This window comes from Mus caroli, unplaced genomic scaffold (assembly GCF_978045245.1).
Source record: "Mus caroli unplaced genomic scaffold, Mus_caroli_1 scaffold_18, whole genome shotgun sequence".
In the NCBI taxonomy this organism is placed as follows: Eukaryota; Metazoa; Chordata; class Mammalia; order Rodentia; family Muridae; genus Mus; species Mus caroli.
Genome location: NW_028227273.1, coordinates 85954272 through 85976274, shown reverse-complemented (window position 1 = coordinate 85976274; position 22003 = coordinate 85954272). Strand labels below are relative to the sequence as shown.

The following is a 22003-nucleotide window of genomic DNA, read 5'->3' as shown; positions in this document are numbered from 1 at the left end:
AAGGGAGCTGGGGCAGCTGCTAACTGTGAAGACAGTGCTTAGTGAGGGCCTCCCGGAGGGCGGGGGTGGAGGGTGGGGGTGGGGAGGCAGGCCATCGAATGCGGACAGAGAATGTGCCAAACCTGGGGCGGGCAAGCTGGAGCAGATGAGGACAGGGGACAGGGTGGACATAAATCCTTGGAAATCTGTGATATCAGAACAGCTTAATGTCCGAGTGAGAGATGGCCCTGGAGACAAAGCTGGGTGCTAATGGAGAAGAGCATGTAGGGATTCAGGGATTCCCAGATACCACGTGGCAGGTCCCTGGGGAGAATCTGGGGCTTGCCAGAGCTGCTGTGGATGTTTTCTGAATGGGTAAGCCCCTGCAGGATGCATCTGTATGGGAGCCATGGGCCTCTTCATCAGCTGGGCTGCAAGGGAGTGATGGATTGATCGCCCTGTGTGACATAGGGCATGACTAAGCCTAGGGAGATTCTCATCAAATAAATCACTTGCGGTTTTTAAAATTAATTTTGTGCATGTCTCATGGTGCATGTGTGGAGGTGAGGGGACAGCTTTTGGGAGTCTGTTCTCTTTCAAGTTATCATGTTTGGTGGCAAGCACCTTTAACCATTGAACCCTCTCATTTGCCTGGCATGAAGTAAAAATAAGATGAAAAATAATATTTTTTCTTTATGCTTCTATAATGAACACAAGTAACAGGATAATTATTTTTATAATAAAAGAACAATGTAGGTATAAGCTTTTATTGGAAATACACTGAATAACTTGATGCTAAAAAGCATCTCTTCAAATATGTCATCTGATTCATTCTTGAGTTTGAAATTCAGAACCAAGAATTGTGGGGACATAACCCACCTGCTGGGAGCAGACAGCAGTGCCACCAGGTGCAGGCTTTGTGAAGTAGAGGTGACGTCACCTGTGTCCTTAGATCTGAGTGGGATGTAGGTCAGAGCCAGAGAAACCTTTGTCCAACTTGCTCAGGGTCTCTCTGGAATAAAGTCACAGAAATGAAAAAGCCAGACTTTTTAGCCCTAGCCAGCCTTGCCTTTGTAATGGCAATGCACAGAGCTCTGACACACAGAGCGTTCACACATGCCCTTGCCTTTGTCGCAGCCTTTGCTCTGTGGAGGTCCTGGACATCTGGTGGGTTTCACCTTTTTTCCCATTTTCTCAGAATGCTGGGTTTTCTTGGGATTCTGGCTCCAATGGGGTCCTCAGCACACTGCTGGCCTGGCAGATAGCCAGAGATGGTCTCTTCAGGTTGCTCCAGAAAGACACACTGAGATGGGTCAGGTACAATCACGTGATGTTCCTCAGAAGACCCAGGGTCCACACTCCTAGCTCTGAGATTCATCTTCGTGTCAACTTGATCAGATTTGTAGTCACAGTGGAAATGCGTAACTAAGGAAAAGAGACCCGCCCCAAATGTGGGCAAGACCATCCGGTGAACTGGAGTTCCAGACCAGAGGTAAATCGGGAAAGGAGGAAGCTGGCTGAACATCAACACTCTCTGATGTCTGCTACTGGGACTTAGCCATGTTGGTTACTTTTCTTAAATGTTGTAACAAAATACCTAACTAAAGCAATTTAAAGAAGGGGATTGTGGCCAGGTGTGGTGGCGCACGCCTTTAATCCCAGCACTCAGGAGGCAGAGGCAGGCAGATTTCTGAGTTCCAGGCCAACCTGGTCTACAAAGTGAGCTCCAGGACAGCCAGGACTATACAGAGAAACCCTGTCTCGAAAAACAAAAACAAAAACAAAAAACAAAAAGAAGGGGATTGTGGGAACTTGTTCTGGCTCACAGTCTTGAGTATGTATTCATCATGGTGGAAAAGGCTTGGCAGGAGGAACCTGAGGCAGAATGCTGTGTTCAGCTCACTTTTGCCGGCCACGGCCACGGCCACGGAAGGTTCTGCCCACAATTAGGTGTGTCTTCTCACTTAACCCAATCTTGAACCTCCCAACAGGAATGAACCTAGGTGGTGCTAAGTCCCGTATAGTTGACAGTCATCTTTAACCATCAGACTCTTCAAACAGTGAGCCAAAATTAACGCTTTCTTCCTTAAGTTGCTTTTGCCAACAACAATGAGGGACGTGCCCAATAAACACACAGAGCAGCATGAGGTCAGCACAACCAATCTTGATGTTTTAGTTTTAATGTGTGTGATGCACAGATGCACATTCATGGGGAGGCCAGGGGTTGATGCTGAGTTTTCTGTTGCCCACTAAGAGGTTGGTCTGTCTGTCTGTCTATCTGTCTGTTTCCTTCTCTTTCCTCCTTTTTCTTCCTTCCTTCCTTCCTTCCTTCCTTCCTTCCTTCCTTTTCATCCTTCCTTCCTTCCTTCCTTCCTTCCTTCCTTCCTTCCTTCCTTCCTTTTCATCCTTCCTTCCTTCCTTCCTCCTCCTCCTCCTCCTCCTCCTCCTCCTTCTTCTTCTTCTTCTTCTTCTTCTTCTTCTTCTTCTTCTTCTTCTTCTTCTTCTTCTCTCTCTCTCTCTTTCTCTCTCTCTCTTCCTCTCTCTCTCTCTCTCTCTCTCTCCCTCTCTCTCTCTCTTCCTCTCTCTCTCTCTCTCTCCCCCTCTCTCTCCCCCCCCTCTCCTTTTTTGTTGTTTTGTTTTGTTCTGAGGCAAGGTCTCTCACTGAACCTGGAGCTCATCAAGTCAGTAACTCTAGTCAGTGAGCCCCAGGGATGCCCCACCTCTGTCTCACAGTGCTAGGATTATAGGTGTGTGTTGAAACATCTGCTTTTTTATTTGGGTTCTGGAAGACTGAACTCTCGTCCTCATAACCCTTATAGTAACCACATTACTGTATTAGGCCATCTCCTTGGACCCAAGCTTCTTTCTGTCTCTCTTCAAAATATCTATCTATCTATCTATCTATCTATCTATCTATCTATCTATCATCTATCTATCTATCTATCTATCTATCTATCTATCTATCTATCTATTGTGTGTGTGTGTGTTTGCGCATGCACACATGCTCGAACCCACCTGCCTGAGTACCATGTGCTTGAAGGAGCCCATAGAAATAAGAAGAGGGCATCAGATTCCCTGGAATGAATGGGAGTTTTAGGCAGTTGCAAGCTACCCTCTGGGTGCTTGCGAGCTGAACTCTGGTCCTCTGCCAAAGCAGCAAGTGCTCTTAACCTCTAAGTCATCTCTCCAGACTCCCCAGACCCAGTTTCCCTTGTTAACACTTATCTGGGCAAGTCTGTGAGCAAGGCAAGAAAGTGACTGTTAGGTTTCAGAATGAGATCTTGTTTTGAAATACTGATAATTAGGAGAGCAGAGCCCCCAAGGCTAATTATGGAAAGAAAAGAGGCCAATCCCCCCCCCCCCAGTGGCTGATGCTTCCAAGTTCTCGTTTAGATGACCCAGAAGTGCCCCTTCTGTAAACACATATGAGAGGTCACAGAGAAATGCGGCCCATCTTCCCTCCCACATCTCCAAAATTGATCAGAAATGCAATCCCAAGGATAGGTGCAAACACGCTTTTGATTCTTTGATTGACAGTCTGGGTCTTTATTGATTGACAGTCTGGGTACCACCACAGACACAGACTTCAGGTATTTCTTAATACACTTCACAGAAAGAGAAAGATTGCTTTGCAGAGGTTTGATTTCCACTCTTCTGACATCCACTTTCATCCCACTATTCACACTCACACAATGCAGGCTGTGATTCATGCTCACACACTGTGGATGCCTGTCTTTTGGGTTATTTTAAGAATCACTATTATATTCTGAAGAAAACATATGCATCTGTTAGGACGGAAAAGGGACCATACTGGAGAGCCACAGAGCTTCAGGGAGTCCCTTTACCCAAAGCAGAACAGCAAACATTGTCCTGGCTTCCCAATGCTATTATGTCACACGGGTGTGGAAGGAGGCAGAGGCAAGCACAATGATGAAAAGAAAAATAGTGATGGGTGATATCAGACTCCTGACTGCTGCATGACAGGTGGCTTTTTCATTTTGGGAGCTGGCTGGGTGGAGTCTAGGGTCACTGGGACAAAAGTGTGGACTTAGGCCAGCTGGCCTTCCCTCACACCACAAGATAACATCATTTCTATATGATTTTTTTTTTTTTTTTTTTTTTTTGGTTTTTCGAGACAGGGTTTCTCTGATAGCCCTGGCTGTCCTGGAACTCACTTTGTAGACCAGGCTGGCCTCGAACTCAGAAATCCACCTGCCTCTGCCTCCCGAGTGCTGGGATCAAAGGCGTGCGCCACCACACCCGGCTATGATTTTTAGCTCTAGGCCTCAAGTTTGGTAGCCCCACCACCACCACAAAAAAAAAAAAAAAAAAAAAAAAAAAAAAGCAAAAAGCAAAAGTAAAACAAATAAAAAACAGGAAAAAGAAAAGAAAACCTTGAAAGATTAACACTTGAGCGTGATGTATGTTGATCTGAAGGCTATCTTGTTGTGTGTGTATTGCCCTGTCTGTGTAGGACTACTGGGTGGATGGGGCTCCCTGGGGCTTAACAGCAGAGGAGGGAGCAGATATGCAGAGGTGTCCCCACTTGTGGTGGAAGGGGTCAGGCATACTCTCTTTCAGATGGTCTAGGCATGCTCCTTCTATAAACATTGCGTTTCTTGACCCTGTTGTTAGCATTGGCGCAGCATCATGGGATTGTCTCTTAAAAATGCCCCCTTTATAGGCACTTCTCTGTTAAATTCACAGTGAAGCTAAACTTCCAGGCTGCAGGAGGAATACTCCAAACCAAATTACAGACTTTGTTATCTCTTCAGGGGGAAAAAAAATCACTTCTTTCTAAAGTTGCAGATAATGAAACGAAGGGAAGTAGGTTTGGCTTCTGAGTCCTCCCTGTGATGTAAGCAGTCTGCCAGCCAATTAGCTTTCCTGGGTTCTCACTTGGCTGGTAAGCTGATCAGTACACAGAGGGGTTGTAATCTCATCAGCACCATTTATAAAGATAGGATTTGGGGGGATAAACGAAGAGTTTTGGCTACTGCTGAGGGCCCTTTGGGAATAGATGATTGCTACATGAGAGCAGCGGTCCTCAGATCTCAAGTGTGCTTCTGAGACTCCTCAGAGGTGTTACCCAGGGCGTGGCAACAGCCCTGGAAAACACTTCCCACCTCACTCATGGCTTCTACAGAATCCAAACCAAAGGTGCACCCTCATCTAAGCTCTGACGTTCGAATGAGCCAGAGGCTGAAAGTGCCTCCTCCCGCTGGGGCCAGCGGGTGCTGTGGTTTTCTGTGGGTGCCCTGGAAAGGATCTAGGGGCTGCTTCTGTAATCTGCAGCCTGTGTTTGTGTGTGCGCATTTATGTGCTTATATGCATCGAGAAGAAGAAATGGCTAAGGAAGGTAGCAGTCTTCGGAGTTTCCCATGAGGTTGTGCGTCCAGGGCCAAGTGACATCCCTCTCTACACGTCAAACCAGTGATCCCCCATGCAGGCTCGGTTCCACTCACAGCCGCAGTTCCAGCACCACTCCAGCTTGCACTGGGGCTGAGGACACTTCATGTGCATACATCCTCCTGTGGGGACAAAGGACATAGACGCTGTGGGTTTGTAACAAATACCGGGCGAGCCCTTGTTCCCCGTGCCAACCTGCCATTCCAGAAACAGCTCTTTTAGTGAATAACAACCTCAAGCAATGAGAGCAGAGAGACTCTGACCCAGAGTGAACAACCAGACAGCAGGGGAGGCAGCTCCTGGGTCCGGATGCTCTAGAGAAATGGAACAAATCCCATCTGCATATCGGAGGTTCTCTTCTTTTCCCTCATTTAGACACAAATTATTCACATTTTATAGACAGTGATTCTTCATTTAAAAAAAATATATATAACCATAATAAACACATGATTTTAAATTCATATTAAAAATTTAGTAACGTAGTATAAAATACACTGAGGTTCATATCTATTTATTTTTCACATATTTATTCAGTGTTACTTGGCTCCACAAAATTTATCAACAGGAGTTGGGACAGTATACTACGTTTAATAGAGAATATGTTCCTTTGTGGTATTCAGAGGGCTCAGCAGGTTGAGTGCATGCTTAACGTGCACAGAGCACTGGGTTTGAACCTCAGGCATGGTACTGCACACATGTGGTCCCCCCCAAACTCAGGAGGTTGGAGGCAGGAGGATCCAGAATTCAAAGTCATACTCTGCTACAGGGGTGTTCCAGGTCACCCTAGCTTGTTTACATGGAACCTTGTCTTAAAAAGTTAAAGAAAACAAAACAAAACAACAGGAAGAAACAAAAAGTCAGAAAGGAAGCTCATGTGAGGTGTGTGTGCGCCACCGTCCTATGTTATAGCTTGAGGATGCTAAGGCTGGAGCATGGCTCTGCTGGAGAAGTGTCTCAAGGTGAAACTCCATCAGCAGGAAGAAGAATTGCTGAGACACCCAGCATTCCTCTTAGAACAGGGATGGTCTTGTCCACAGGCAAAGGCGAGTCCCTTATCGAGGGGCCTCCTTTGAGATTGCCCCTTCCCTTTGGTTGTCTGAGCTCCAAACAAAGCAGTCTCTATTCAAGCGCTGCTCCACTTGACTCTAAATGGGCTCTGTTATCCATTTTTGCCACCTATCTTGCTGGCTTTCTTTTTGTTTTTCTTGCCAAGGTAGCCAAGTAGTTGCCTCAGGACTGTCTAACTTTTATGAATAGAAAGCTCACACGAGAGCTAACACCAGTCTCAAATATTTCTGGGCCCACAGGCATTTGTCTTGGGATAACACGTTTAAAATCCCCCTATTTTCCACTTGGTTTTGGTTTGCTTGAAGGATCATAAAAGATTTTAAGTTTGTGAAAAAAAGAGGAGAAAATTTGAAAATATTTGCCATCAAAGACAGGGCCATTTTCAGCACACATTAACAGCTGTGTCTTAGGGTGTACACAATACATTGGAATAGTGTGACTATGTGACATCATTTTTTTTGTTTTTGGTTGTTTTGTTTTGTTTTGTTTTGTTTTTTCGAGACAGGGTTTCTCTGTGTAACCCTGGCTGTTCTGGAACTCACTCTGTAGACCAGCCTGGACTCGAACTCAGAGATCCGCCTGCCTCTGCCTCTCAAGTGCTGGGATTAAAACCATGCTCCATCACTGCCCGGTGTGACATCCTTTAAGACTCTCTAAAAAATCTTATAGGATATTAGGCAACACGTGAAAAATTGTTACACTATGTGAGAATTGTTTGTTTTTCTCTCATTCCTCACACATCCAAAACCCTAACATTGTAGCTCATCTCTGTAGAAAGCATTGCTCACTGTGGGTGAGGAGGAACAGTGGGTGGAGAGAGTTTGGTGAGGAGCTCTCTTTGCAGAGTCCCGCATGGCCTTGGTTGGGGTGGGATGGCATGACTCCCGCCCCTGGGACAGGACCAACAGGGCTTGAGCCTCCACGAGTGTCCGTGGCTGCTGTGGGCATCAGGCTTGTTTGTACAATAATGGACATACTTTCAAGTTCCTCTGAGGAATGTCTTCCCAGTTAAGGTTAATGACTCCGTGATAATCAGAGACAGCACGAGGGAGTCAAAGGTGTGGCCGATGTCTCAGCAGCGTGGTAAACGCTGGGACCCTCTAGGCAGCCATTAAGACTGTGGAAAAGAACTTTAAATACATGAGCTCAAAAATATATAATGTCTCAACTATGCAAAAATATAAGGATACAATATGAATTGTATAAGGAGTTTCACAGATCTAAGGGACAAAGGCAGCTATACTATGAGCCGGCTAGTCAGGAGATAGAATGACAGGCAGATTCCTGAGTTCAAGGTCAGCCTAGGACAGATCGAATTTAGGTCCAGGCAGGGTCACAATGGGAATTCCAGGGCAGGGTCCCACCCAGCTGCTTTATTGTCTGTGCTTGTGCTTGCTGTCTCTTCCTATGAGTCAACAGGCTAAGGTCACTCACAGGAGTGTTGGTTCCTAGATGGTCGAGAGGGAATGTGGAATAAATAACTGAATTGATATGTAAATAAAAACCTGGACTTTGGGTCTGCCTGAGATCAGTGAGCAGAAAGTGATAGCAGTTCTTTTAGAATTTTTGTTTCTATCAAGAGCTTAGATGTCTAGAAAGCTCTGGAGAGTAAACAGCTCGTCTAGAGGTTTCTTTTGGTTTTGTTTTGTTTTTTTGTTTTTAAACAAACAGGATTTCTGATATTAGTTAGAAATTTCATGGAGAGTGAACACAGCTCTTCTAGAATTTTTTTCTAACAGTATTTCTTAGTCAGAAATCCCAAGAATTACTGAGAGAGCTGACACAGCTCTTTTAGAATGCTTTCTAGGCGCTACCCAGAGAAGGCTGTTTGAAGAACTGGCACAACTCTTTCAGATTTTCTGCTGGCTTTCTGATTTTGATTGGAAAACCCAAGAATTATTTTTAGAAAATTTCTAACAGGATTTCTGACTTGGTCGGAAGATCCAAGAATATTTTATAGCAACTTTTCTGACTTTAGTCAGAAAGCCCATGAGCTTTCCAGAGAGCTTTTAGAATTTCTACTACCAGAGAGAGCTGCCTTGAGAAAGCTAGCTTTCTCAACCAGAGAGTTTTTTAGAATAGCAAGAAAAAGCTGTTTAGAGTAGAGCAGAGCAGAGCACACAACACGCGCGCGCGCACACACACACACACACAGTGAGAGATAGATAGATAGAGAGAGAGAGAGAGAGAGAGAGAGAGAGAGAGATCTGAAAAGCTATCTCAAGCAGACTACACAGTCCAGAGCTATCTACAGAGGGCTGTGCAGGGAGCCATCTTGAACAGAACATAGGCCACCAGCTTGGACCCACAGTTTAACTTCAAGTTGTTGGTTTCACCGCTCTCAAACACCCCTTCTCTCAGAAACCCTCTCCAAGCTGGTCTTAGCATCTCTTTCCTTCCTGTTAGTTAACATACAGTTGACTCCGGTTAGACCCTGTAATGTGGAGGTGCCCTTGGAACTGGGATTCTACAAGCTCAGCCTCACAATAGCATGCACCACTTAGCGCCGTTCTGGTCAAAGATGTATGGACAATGGCATTCCCATAAGACTGCAAGTCGGAAACTCCTGTGGCCTGCTGATCTCCTGGTTTGCGTTAGACCCTCACATGTGGATGCTAGTCCACTGTGCTGCTGGTGATAGGGAAGAAGAGATGGCAGAAGGGGACTTTGTGGAAGAAGCAAAGGTTCCGAGGAGAGAGGAGAGAAGTAGAGGGTGACGGGGGTCGGGGAGATAAAATATTAAGTTTTCTCTCGTGTGTGGAATTTAGATTTAACAATACCTATATGTAAAGGACTTAAAGGCAGAAAGAATATTATTGGGGGTGGGTGTAGGGGCCAGTGGGAGTGAGGAGTGGAAGAGTATCATATGGGAGCATATGTGTACACAGCATTTACGTACACAAGTGTCGGTGGCCGGAGAGACGGCTAGGAGCGCTGGCATCTCTTCCAATGACCTGAGTTGAATTCCTATCACACACGTGGCAGTTCACAGCTGTTTGTGACTCTCGCTCTTGAAGGTCCAATACCCTCTGTGGGTACCAGGCATGCACATGGGACACAGACATGCCTGCAGGCACAACATCCCATCACTTAAAAAAAAAAAATCTTAAAAAAAAAAATTCAGAATGAAGTCCCTTCTTTTGTACACTAACTAAAAAGAACACTAAAAATGAGGGGGAAAAATTAGAACATATACACCATGTTCCATTTGATAATGGAGATAAGCTGCCATGTAAATATTTATTTATTTTACTTTTATTTATGTGTATGCACAAGGATGTGCACCACATGCATGCCTGGTGCCATGGATCCCCCGGAGCTGGAGTTACAGACAGTTGGGGGCTGCCATGTGGGTGCTGGGACTTGAAGCCGGGTCCTCTAGAAGAGCAGTTGGTGCCCTTAACCACTGAGCCATCTCTCTAGCCCTTGTCTTTAAATCTTGTCTTTAAAAAAAAAAAAAAAGTGTGGGGCTGGAGATATGCTTCAGCATTTAAGAGCACTGACTGCTCTTCCAGAGGTGCTGAGTTCAATTCCCAGCAACCACATGGTGGCTCACAACCATCCTTAATGAGATCTGATGCCCTCTTCTGGTGTGTCTGAAGATAGCAACAATCAATGTACTCATATACATAAATAAATCTTTAAAAAAAAAAAAAGGTGTGCATTGAATTTATTTGCTTCTTTCTTGTTAGCAGGGGCATATGTGTAGAGGTCAGAAGATAACTTGGGGAAATCAGTTCTCTCCTTCAAACACAGGTTCCAAGGATCAAACTCAGGTGATCAGGCTTGGTGGCAAGTGTCTTTGCCTGCTGCGCTATTGTGCTGGCCTGAGAGACTGTATTTTATAAATAAATAAATTACAACAGAAAGCTGAGCTGGGATTGGTCATAGAGCTCGTGTTTGGTCTAATGGTGCTGCATTGATAAGTATGAGGGCAATTTAGGTTTCAAGTCAGAGGCTAACACTCAGCAGGCACTATTCACAGTCCAGTACAGCGTTTCTAAGAAACAATCCCGTTGGACACCATCCATATCAGTGAGTCACTTGGCTCCTCAGCTCTGCCTCCATGCCTGTGCTGTGGCCTGTGTCTCAACAGATCTTGTCAGGTCATTTCCTTTGAATAGTCTCCTGTCAAGCTTAAGCCCCTTGTCTCCCACGTTGGGTCTACACGCTGTCCTAGCACACTGTGCCTAGGAAGGCTGCTGGCACGTAAGGGGCTTTCAGTGCAGGCTAGGGGTGATGTTCATACCTTGCTGTCTTGGCACATGTGGTCCTCCACTTCTTCCTTGCCTGAGTCAAATCTGCATTTCTCCGGGATACTGAAGAAATGGTCTTGTCCTATTTAGCTTGTGTTTTTCAAGTCTCTATAGCCACTTGTGGTGGTTTGAATATGCTTGGCCCAGGGAGGTGTGGCCTTGTTGGAGTGGGTGTGGCTTTGCTGGAGGAAGTGTGTCTCTGTGGGGGTGGGCTTTGAGACCCCCTCCCCTTCTAGCCACGTAGGAGACAGTCTGCTCCTAGCTTCCTTTGGATGAAGATGTACAACTCTTAGCTCCTTCTGTCCAGTGCCTGCCTGGATGCTGCCGTGCTCCCACCTTCATGACAATGGACTGAACCTCTGAACCTGTAAGCCAGTCCCAATTAGATGTTGTCCTTTATAAGAGTTGCCTTGGCCATGGTGTCTCTTCACAGCAGTGCAAACCCGAAGACAGAAGTTGGTACCAGAGACTGGGGTGTTGCTGTGATAGGCCAGACCATGTTTTTGTTTGGAGAAATGTAGATTTTAGGACTTTGGGTTTGGGAAGCAGTGGAATTCTTAAAGTGGGGCTTAATGGACAATTCTAGTAGGAATATGGAAGGTTGTGCTGCTAAGGGGATTTGAACTGAGTAGGCCTGCTGGCCCAAAAAGTTTGAGTGGCAGAGAATCTTCATATGTGGCCTAAAGACTGTTCTGGTGAAGAATATGGCTGCTTTGTGCCATTGTCTGAATGGTCTGCTTGAGGCCTAAGGTGAAGAGATTTATTAATTGCCTTGACAAAGGAAGTCTCAGAAGAACATGGTATAAATTCTGTTGTGTGGTTACTACAGTTCACTCTTATGAAGAGCGCTTTGACTTAAAAAAAAAAAAAAACAAGCTGAGAAAGGAAAAATGCAAAATATATGGTTCAAGTATTAGAGGGGCACCAGGAAGTAGAACTGAGCTAAATCCTGTGTTCAAGGAGATATAAAGAGATTAAGGGAGTGATGACCTTGGGGCAAGATCCCACCCAGCTAAGCTTTTGCAGTTGAACAAGGGATAGTCATATCTAGGAGTTATTATTACTGTTATAGTTTTCCTTTGGAATCTTAATCTGAAATGAATTACAATCCAGAAATGGTGGACACTTGCTTTATATCTGGATCTTGAGGAATATTGGCCATGAAAAACTTAAGCCCAGACATAGTGCTACACACCTTTACTCCTAGGAGACAAAGGTAAGCAGCTCTCTGAAATCATGGCCAGCCTGGGGCAGAGCAAGTCCTAGGTGAAGAAAAGCTTAAAAGCGTGGTGGTACATGCCTTTAATCCCAGCATTCCCAGAATCCAGGAGACAGAGCCATGTGCACCTCTGAATTCAAGGTGAGTTTGCAGAACAAGTTCCAGGACAGGCAAGCTTAGGCAGTGAATAAGTAGGAAAACAGAAAACTGGTGATAATGTAAAAGAACAAGGTGGCCATGTTCCAGCTCCAGTAAGCAGCAGAACTCGGCAGCTTCAGCCATGTGGCTCTGTAGAGTAAAGAGTAAAATGAACTACTGGGATTATTGATGGTGATCAGCTGAGGCTAAGAAATTAGCAGTGATTAAGAAGAGACCAACATCACTGAGGTAAAATCTTCTGGGAAGTGCTTTCTGAGATCACAAAGAAGCCATGTTCCAGAGATAGTCAAGGTTGTACCTCATGTTGCAACTGGAATTGGTAGTGTGTAATAATCACCCAAGTGGTACTGTTTTTGTAGATATGAAGAGGTCACGAAGAGCAGCTGAGGTTTGGCACTGTGAGAGGCCATGGAAGGCCATTAGTGAAGGTGCAGCCTCAGTTGCAGTTGACAGCCCAGGACTGAAGGGGTCATGCAAAGAAGGTGAGGCTTCACACCTTGAAGAGAGTCTATGAGAGGCTATTGGCGAAGCCTAGTTGCAGCAGAGGACTCCAGCAAATTGGAGATGCCACCACCAAGAACAGCAGCAGCAGTGGAGTGGAGTCAACCAGAGCCTAGAATGCTACAGAGGACAGAGCTGGAGAAGTGGCCCACACCCTTTGGAGGAGCTCAGATCACATGTGGATGCCAGACATTGGAACAAGACGCTGTAAAGTTGAAGTTGCCTTGGATACACCAAGATGTTCAAGATGTCAGAGCCATGGGATGGATACCTGCCGAGGAGAGCTGCTAACAGGGAGTGGAACCAGCCCAAGAGAATGAAGCTTGTTGATGCTGAATGCCAGATCTGCTAACAGCAGTCAACAGGGATGAAAGGGGTTGGAGATCCGAAGAGTGCTTTGAGACTGGATGTAGAGACGGTGAGTTTGGAGTTTGCCCAGCTGGTTTTCTTTGGTCCAGTGTTTCCTCAATATGAATGGTGAGTTGGAGGTGTGTGATCTGCTTTTTGATTTTGATTTCTTAAGCGATTATAGTTAAGAGATTGCATGAATTTCAGGAGAGACTTTGGACTTTTAACATTGTTGAGATTGCTATAGAGTATGGGACTTTGGAAGTCAGACTAGATGAGTTTTGCATTATCCTATGGCTAAACATGGCTCCCATAAACTCATGTGTTTGAACAAGCCTATGTGGTCCAAGGAGTGTAATGTGGTGGTTTGAATATGCTTGGCCCAGGGAGTGGGACTACTAGGAGGTGTGGCCTTTGCAATGTTCCAGCATGCAAAGAAATAGTGAGTCACTGGGTGAGTTAGTTCCTTTCCCAGGGGACCAACTGGTGAGAGTTAGGGACTGGGGTTGAGCTGAGCCTGTTCCCGCCACTCAGCGGCATCAGCACACTCCTGCGGGTATTGATAGAGTCTTGAGAGGTTGGAGTGTTTGATGCAGATTGGTGTGTGATCAGAGGAGAATGGTACCGGGGCAATATTCACAGAGAAGTCACTAGAAAGCACCCCTTGTGGACATGGACATCGTGATATTCAGCCTTTGCCCTAGCTTTGTGCAAGGCTAACCCATGGTCCCTGCAAACCCATGGCAAACCGATGTGTCCCGGAGGGTGAGATAGATGCTCAGAGACCATGATAGGTTTCCAGGCTCCCAGTGCTAGAAACACTGCTGACAAAGGTTGAAGGGGGGTGGAATCCAAGCAGAACAAAGCCCAACTTCTACTCTGCTCCGCAAACCGCAGCACAGTCCACGCAGGAAGCCCTCTAGAGCCAAACAAATACAGGGAACAGAATGGAAGGGATCCGATTCCCAGAATCCTCCCAAAGTCAAAGCAACACACTGACAACAATAAAGGAAAAAATTAAGATGGTGGCACAGTAGTCCTGAGCGTGGCCACAGGAGGTATGAGGGCACTGATTCTCAGGGTAAGCAAGGTGGAGCCTCTAGGGGCACCAGAATGGTCTCCTTGGTGGTACAGACTTATGGTCTCTGAAAAGTCCCCCCTTTGCGGTACAGATCCTGCAGAATTCTTGACTTCACTTCATGAATGTGGGGCAGTGGAATGCTACAGATTGAGAGCCAAAGTGGCTTTCTTGAGCCCCTTAACAGTCTCTTATCCCAGGTTTCTGCACCTGATGTAACCACTTTGAGTCTGTTAGGCAAAACTTTCAGAGCAGACCGTGCTGGTGAACTTGGCACCTCTCCAGCTTCTCGGCCCTCAAGCTAAGGCCGTCCCTGGTGATCTACCTGGTAAAGAAAAGCGCGAACTTCTGAATCCTTTGTCCTTGTTCAACGAATCTAAAAGTTTGCAGAGCCCCCCCCCCCCCCAGAGTGGGACATATTGTTCGGGGCAACTCAGATCTGTGTTCCATGTTATGGCAACTCACATTTGGCTCAGAAACAACTCCCTGTTGCCCCCTTTGGAGGAAGAGCTGTGTTTTGCATCAGCAGTAGCTCCAGGGTGTAGCCCTCACTTTGGTTCTTGTGCCTCTGCTCCAGGGAAGGCAGTGTCCTTAAATGATGCAGGTGCCTGGTTCCTCTTTCAAATGTCCTTTGCATGATATTTGCTGTGGACTGTGGGGGTTGGGGCAGGGAGAGATGCTGTGCATAGCTGTGTGCTCTGAAGGATGCTTGCCAGTGCACAGACCTTGCAAGCATAGCCCCCGAGTCTCCTGGGAGACCTTGGCATAGGCTTGAAAATACAGGTGGTTGGGTCTGGGTGGAGGGAGGGTCAGTAGTCTGTAGTCTCAAAAGCATACTTGGCAATTCTCCTCCACGCTCAAGGGGACTCCAAGCTGCACTTTAAGAACACGGCAAGCAGAGACAGATCATGTTAGATCTGAGCTGTTCCCCAGTCTCTTGGAGAGCCAAGGCCTCTGGCCCATGAATGCAGGAGGTGTGAGGGACACATCTTCAGTCTAAGCTCTCTCTCTGGGGTTTCCATGTGACTTCAGGATTATTGAGGGCAGTGGTTGTGGCTGCACCAGGCAGGAAGGGACAGTCCTGGTGGGACAATGCCTGGGCTTAAGAGGAACCATCCGGAGCTGTGACTAAAGAATGGACCATCTAGAGACTGCCATATTTAGGGATCCACCCCATAATCAGCTTCCAAACGCTGACACCATTGCATACACTAGCAAGATTTTGATGAAAGGACCCAGATATAGCTGTCTCTAGTGAGACTATGCCGGTGCCTAGCAAACACAGAAGTGGATGCTCACAGTCAGCTAGTGGATGGATCACAGGGCTCCCAATGGAGGAACTAGAGAAAGTATCCAAGGAGCTAAAGGGATCTGCAACCCTATAGGTGGAACAACATTCTGAACTGACCAGTACCCCTGAGCACTTGACTCTAGCTGCATATGTATCAAAAGATGGCCTAGTCGGCCATCACTGGAAAGAGAGGCCCATTGGACACACAAACTTTATATGCCCCAGTACAGGGGAACACCAGGGCCAAAAATGGGAATGGGTGGGTAGGGAAGTGGGGGGGAGGGTATGGGGGACTTTTGGGAGAGCATTGGAAATGTAATTGAGGAAAATATGTAATAATAAAAAAAAAAAAAAAAGAGGAACCATCCGAACAGGAACATACACGCTCTTGAGTCTGTTGACTGCAAAATGGAACATTCTAGAAAACTTGGACAGCCCTCATTTTGTTTCATAGAGATACGACCAAATAGTTGTTTTAAATTCTCAAAAGTCACAGAAGATTTGCTGGGAGGTAGAAGAGAAAGTCCCTTTCCAAAGCCCAGTAGTGTTGACATTTGAATGGAGGAGCTGGGCACCGATGTCACTTATGGCTTTGCCTCCCCTGCAGCAGGGACCTGCAGCAGGGACACAAGAACCAAAGCAAGCTCCAGCCTTCAGGGATATTAACGAGAGTGATGGGCATGTGTGTGTGTGTGTGTGTGTGTGTGTGCATGTGTGTGTGCATGCAGGGCTGGGGAGAGGATGGGCGTGTGTGTGTGTGTGTGTGCATGTGTGTGTGCATGCAGGGCTGGGGAGAGGATGGGCGTGTGTGTGTGTGTGTGTGTGTGCATGTGTGTGTGCATGCAGGGCTGGGGAGAGGATGGGCGTGTGTGTGTGTGTGTGCATGCAGGGCTGGGGAGAGGATGGGTGTGTGTGTGTGTGCATGTGTGTGTGCATGCAGGGCTGGGGAGAGGATGGGCGTGTGTGTGTGTGTGTGTGTGCATGTGTGTGTGCATGCAGGGCTGGGGAGAGGATGGGCGTGTGTGTGTGTGTGTGTGTGTGTGTGCATGTGTGTGTGCATGCAGGGCTGGGGAGAGGAGGAGGTGTTCACCGCTAAAAGCTCTCCGGAAAAGCTGGTTAAATAAATCTAACCCCTTTTCTTTACCAGAGAGAGAGTTTGAAATGCTTTACTGTGATTCATGCTTGGAATGTTGACCCTAGTAACAGTGTCCTCAAATGACCTGTGAGGAGCAGCCAAGGACTCAGGAGAAGCACTAAGCGAGCACACCTCACAAATTAGTCATTTTTTTTGTTCTTATTCTCCATGAGGTGACATGTAGACAGCATCATCTAACCAATGGAGTTGACATGGTAACCCTCAGCCTGGACTCTCAGTGGACCGCTCTGTGCGGACATTGGGCTTTAGTGTTGTTATAACAGTGGATAACTCGGGGCTGGTGAGATGGCTCAGTGGGTAAGAGCACCCGACTGCTCTTCCAAAGGTCCGAAGTTCAAATCCCAGCAACCACATGGTGGCTCATAACCACCCGTAATGAGATCTGATGCCCTCTTCTGGTGCGTCTGAAGACAAAGACAGCTACAGTGTACTTACATATAATAAATAAATAAATCTTTAAAAAAAAAAAAAAAAAAAAAACAGTGGATAACTCATCGGATGCCTAGTGCCAGATGTCATTTGTAACAAGGGCCACCAGTGTATCTTGTGTGTCTTCTCCCTTCACTGGCCCTGGACTGAGGCCTGATGATGTCACCCACTGCTGGCCACCATCTCACCAGAAAGTTTCATTTACCACCACCTCAGCTTCCAGCCTAAGGGTGGAATTTCATCCCCATAGAAACCACCTTGGAAACTGCTACTGCGGCCTGCTTCACAGCATGCAGCATGAGAGAGCATCCCAAATGTCTGGGAAGAAACCAGGTTAGTTTGAGTGGGATGAGGGTTCAGGAGGTTGAGACTTTTCGTGCTGGAGTATAGGTGCTCACACTCTGCCTAGATGGCCTCAGGCTGTGCACCCCTCCAGAAGCCCTGACTGCCATCCGAGGCCCCCATGCAGGAGGCCTCAGCACTATCCTAGCTCTTGCCTCGGCTCACACTCACCGTTTTTTTCAATTGGCACGTTGCAGCGAGGACAAGGCTTGGTGGTCTTCTTGATGGTTTCCTTGGAGGCCTCCTCCCAGCGAGCTTGCTCAGCGGCTCTTTTGTCCACCCTGTAGGCCTGGGTTGGAAGAGACAAAAGAAGCTTAGACTTAAGACTTCATTATCGGGATTGAAGTCTGTGTTCCTTAAAGTGAAGTGAAGACACTTCTCAGAAATGAACGTGCCTTTGGGCAAGCTCAAATGTTAACTTGTTTGACAAGTGCCGGACAGCCACTGGGCATGCGTGGGCACTGTGGTTTTGGCATGTGGCATATGCTTATGAGCTAAGAAGGATGGCTCAGAAAAGATTGCTCAATTTTATAGTATAGAGCTCTCTGTTCTGAGAATTTTATGTGATTGTAATAAATAATATGTAGCAAGTGCTTAATCTGTAGGCAAGTGATAAACACTTCCACGTGCCTCTTGAGTGTGAACTGAACACACTAGCTGTCGTCTCTGAGGCACTGATGGAGGCTGGACACTGTTATGTAAGTGGGGGAGCCTGGGATTCTACAGTCTTCACTTCTCAACTCCCCCTTGCATCTTCTTCTCCTTCTTTCTTGACCCTGCTAAGTGGGTGCTATCCCAGAAGGCATGGGAGAGAAAGCAAGGGCTTCCAGGAGTTGGTGACAGCAGAAATTAGGACCTTGGGCTTTGCGAGCAGCTGCCTGGGTTCAAATCCACTCAGATGTAAGACATTGGCCAGGACTCCTCATTCTCTCTGAGTTCTCTCAGATGGAAATATAAAACACGGGGTGCTGCGTGCTGGGGGGCCATGTCACATGCTCCTTACAATGAGCATGTGTGGTTGGCTGATAACTTCAGGTCCTTCACGGTCTATAATATCAGAAGCCTCGATGCCTTTGCTATCACATTCATGTTGTCAAGGACCAGATAGATCATCCTTGACTCTTAGCTGCCTGCTATGGGGTGACTGCCTTCCCCATGCCCCAAAATTCATATGTTGAACACCCAATCCTGTTGAAAACCGACTAGGCCGTCCTCAGCTGAAGAAGGGACTCCAGAGGAGCCAGTGCAGATGGGTGCTTCATTCCACACCTGTCGAGTCGGTCAGATGCCCGCTCACTTTCCGCTTACTTCAAGAACTGGCTGGCCCGCGTAGAGACAGAGCTGGTCATTTTTGTTTTTAGTATAAAAGTGTTGTGATTTAGAACTGTATCTCAAAATGTTACTCCAAATAGAGTCCCTCCACCTTGACCTCTATGGCACTTATTTATTTATCTTTTTCTTTAATACAAACACGTGAGTCATTTTATTAACCTGAATAATGGTTAAAGAGAAATATTTCCAGGGCTACTCGGTAGCATTGGTGCTAACTAAATGCAACAATCTTATAGACCTGAAGGCTGCCAGCCCCATGCACAGGTACTCATTGGCAAGTTTCCAGCAGTGAGACACTGGGCTTGAGAGCCCCGCCCTGCTGGGGCCTGTCCCCTGCCAGCAGAGGTGACATAAGAAGTACTTGGTTGCCTATGATCAGAAGCTGAGTCTTAGCACGCCCCCCACCCCAGCCCTTCCCCCGTGGCTAGCAACCCCCATCCCATTTTCACAGTGAGGTTGGGTTCCCATTGAGGCCGAAAGTAAGAGGAATCAAACTTGAAAGATCAATCCCCCTTTAGCTGTTAAAGCGCCCAGTCTTTATGAATGAAGCTCTATGAAGGAAACGGTATTTATTTCTAAGTTGCAGCCTTTTGCGGCTTTTGTAAGGACCTTGATATTTATGTTTCTGTCTTTGCAGCAGAAAGTGAGCCCTTGCAGACCAAGGTCATGTTTGAGTCATCCTTATGATTCCAGCCCTTGGCTTGGTTCCTGGGTACCGGGAGGGGACTCGGTTTTAGCTGAGTAAGTGACAGTCATTTGGAATAGGACCCCATGAGACACGGGAGCACAAGAGATGCTTCCATGATGGTCGTGGCTGGGACCAAGGTGAGATGGCCAAGGGCTGGTCATTGGTGTCGACCCATTTCTGTTAACATCTGCTAACATCCTGAAGGGAGAAGGGACTTGTGTGATTTGTTAGACTAGAGCAGAATCAGCTTGATTGCTGAACCCTAGGTCCCTGCAAGCTTCCTTTAGCTCTGGCACATCCTATAGATGGGAGCCTGGTGATGAAGCCATGGCTGATGAGGACTGGTACCCAACATGCATTTTAACTTTAACATGTCTTCAGTCAGTCTGAGGCACGTGTGGTCCTAAGGCCCGGTGACGTGAGTAGCCGTTCACTTCGTCACTGTCAACTTTGACTGGCTTTAGAATGACCTAGGAGATACACCTGAGTATGTACACAAGGGTGTTTCCACTGAGGTTTAGCTGAGGAAGGCAGGCCCAAGATGAATGTGAATGATATCATCCCATGAGCCCGGGGCCTGGACTGGGCAGAGGTGGGGAAAAGGACAAAGGAAGCTGACAGCGACCTTCATCCCTTTAGACTGTGAACAAAGTAAATCCACCATTAGTTGTTTTGAACTGGGGATCTAGGAGAGGGCATGAACCTGTTTCCCAAAGTGGGTGGTTGTACACATGTGTCTCCGTTATATATTACAGTGTAAAAATTAAGCTATCTATGCAGTTTCATAGTAATATATGTGACTGGCTATAGACATATGGACTTAAGTCTCCCGCAAAGCCACAGTGATAGAGATTATGCAGGCTGACAGGCTAACCAGAGCCTTTTGGTTATAAAGAGACAGAATATGGAAGACTCAGCCGCAGTGATCTTGGGCTGTTGTCAGTCTCCTTAATAACCTGTTATTACCGGTCTCGGTATCTGACCCAGCTTATGAATATTTAGTTGTGATGGCTAAAAGAAAACTCCTTTTTGTTTGACACACCCATTCTAAATTCCTAAAAGATGAGTTCCTGGCAGCTGTGACTCCCGGCCCCCTCCCCAGGATCGTAAATACCTTCCTGAGAGAATTACCATTACTGGTTGCTCCAGCTTTTGTAAAACCTGCTTGTTGGTATGCAACAGGGAATGGGAGGGACAGTTTCTCACTCAGCTGGGCATTGGGGGTCTGGGGGAGGAACTGAGGTAACTGTGCTCTTTCCTCTGTGCACAGCACGCCTTCACTATGACTGTGGTCCCGCTGGCAGTAATTAATAAATTCATTTAATTATAACTTGAATTGAGTCTATGGCCTTTCCCTCGTAGATTTGAACTCTGTGACATTGATAGAATCTTTGGAATGTATTCTTAGCAGACTACTGACTTTCACCAAGCCCAGAGCTAAGCGTGTTGTAAGACAGCATTTAAAAATGGTATCGGAGACTTCCCACATTAACATAACTTGCCGATCTGAGGTTTCTACCAACATAGCTGGTCCATGAATCGACTCATCACACATATTTCTTTCTTTTGTTTTTGAGACAGGGTCTCACATAGTCTACATTGGCTTCACTCACTCCGTAGCTGACTCTGGCCTGGTACTCCCGATTCACCTGTCTATACTTCCCCAGGCCTGGGATCACTGGGGTGTGCCACTATGCCCTACTTTTGACCTACGACTAGAAAGGTACAGGCAGACTTTTCTATAGCAGCGCAAGTCACAGAGGGCACCCAGGATTGCCATTCCTGGCCTTGACCACTCATATGTGACTCACAATAAATTTTCTGCAATCCCCTTTAGAGTAGGAGCTGTTCTATATTGCTTGTCTTATATTATATGTATTTATTTGCATTGAACAGGTTAAAAAACCAGTCTTGTAAGTGCACAAAGTCAGCTTATAATGAGTTAAAACTCTTCACTTCGTATTTCTGATGTTGCTGCAAGACTGTGATTGATATTTAAAAAATGTTCCAAACTTCTTCACCTCAAAATACACGCGAATTGTACAAAATTTGAGAAATACAAGCATGAAGAACCAAGACACGAGCTACCTTCAGTTTCTCACTGGGAATAAGCATTTCTGCTTTGTCATGCCTAAGCCATTTATCTAACTCTCTCCTGGTAGAATCATTAGAAAAGACTCAGGGGCTGGAGAAACGGCTTAGCGCACCAGAGGATCCTGGTTTGAGTCCCTGCACTCACATGATAGTTCATAACCATCTACAATTCCAGTCCCAGAGGAGACAGCACTTTTTTCTGGCTGCCTTTGTAACAGGCACACATATAATGCATAGGCAGGTAAAACATTCGCACACACAAAATTAAGTAAGTAAATGTAAAAAATATATATATTTTAAACTTGCAGCTAGGATGACAGGTTAAAAGCTGCATCTGAGTGGATGCACAGACAGACAGGCAGACAGAGGACAATGGTTGCTGTACCACTAGGCCAATCAGCTCCTGCCAACTTCCTGACAGGCCACATTCATTTGCTGCATGCCAGGGAACTTGTCGTAATAGATCCAGAAGTCTATTACTGCTGCTCCACCAGGGTGGAGGCCACAGCTGCCCTGCTAATCAGAAGTAACTTTCTCCCTCAGTGAACCGTTCACAGGAGCAGCCTGGGCTACTGGAAAGCAAACACACAGAGCAGATCCAAGTGGGGTAGGTGTGAGAGTGTGGAGCACAAAATGTAGCCAGGAAACCTGGAT

General features: G+C 46.5%; 1 protein-coding gene across 5 annotated transcripts in view; it reads right to left on the bottom strand.

Moving 5' to 3' along the window:
• Window positions 1-3495: 3495 nt before the first annotated feature.
• The window catches only part of Prkn (parkin RBR E3 ubiquitin protein ligase), a 1247011-nt gene continuing 1228503 nt past the window's right edge, over window positions 3496-22003 (bottom strand). For all 5 annotated transcript variants that reach the window (XM_029471043.2, XM_021186390.3, XM_021186389.3 and 2 more), the window contains 2 exons: window positions 17407-17524; window positions 3496-5510 (listed from right to left, as the gene is read on the bottom strand). In XM_029471043.2, coding sequence (XP_029326903.1) covers window positions 5398-5510; window positions 17407-17524 — 231 coding nt within the window. In that variant the 3' untranslated portion in view covers window positions 3496-5397. The remainder of the gene's footprint in view (window positions 5511-17406; window positions 17525-22003) is intronic.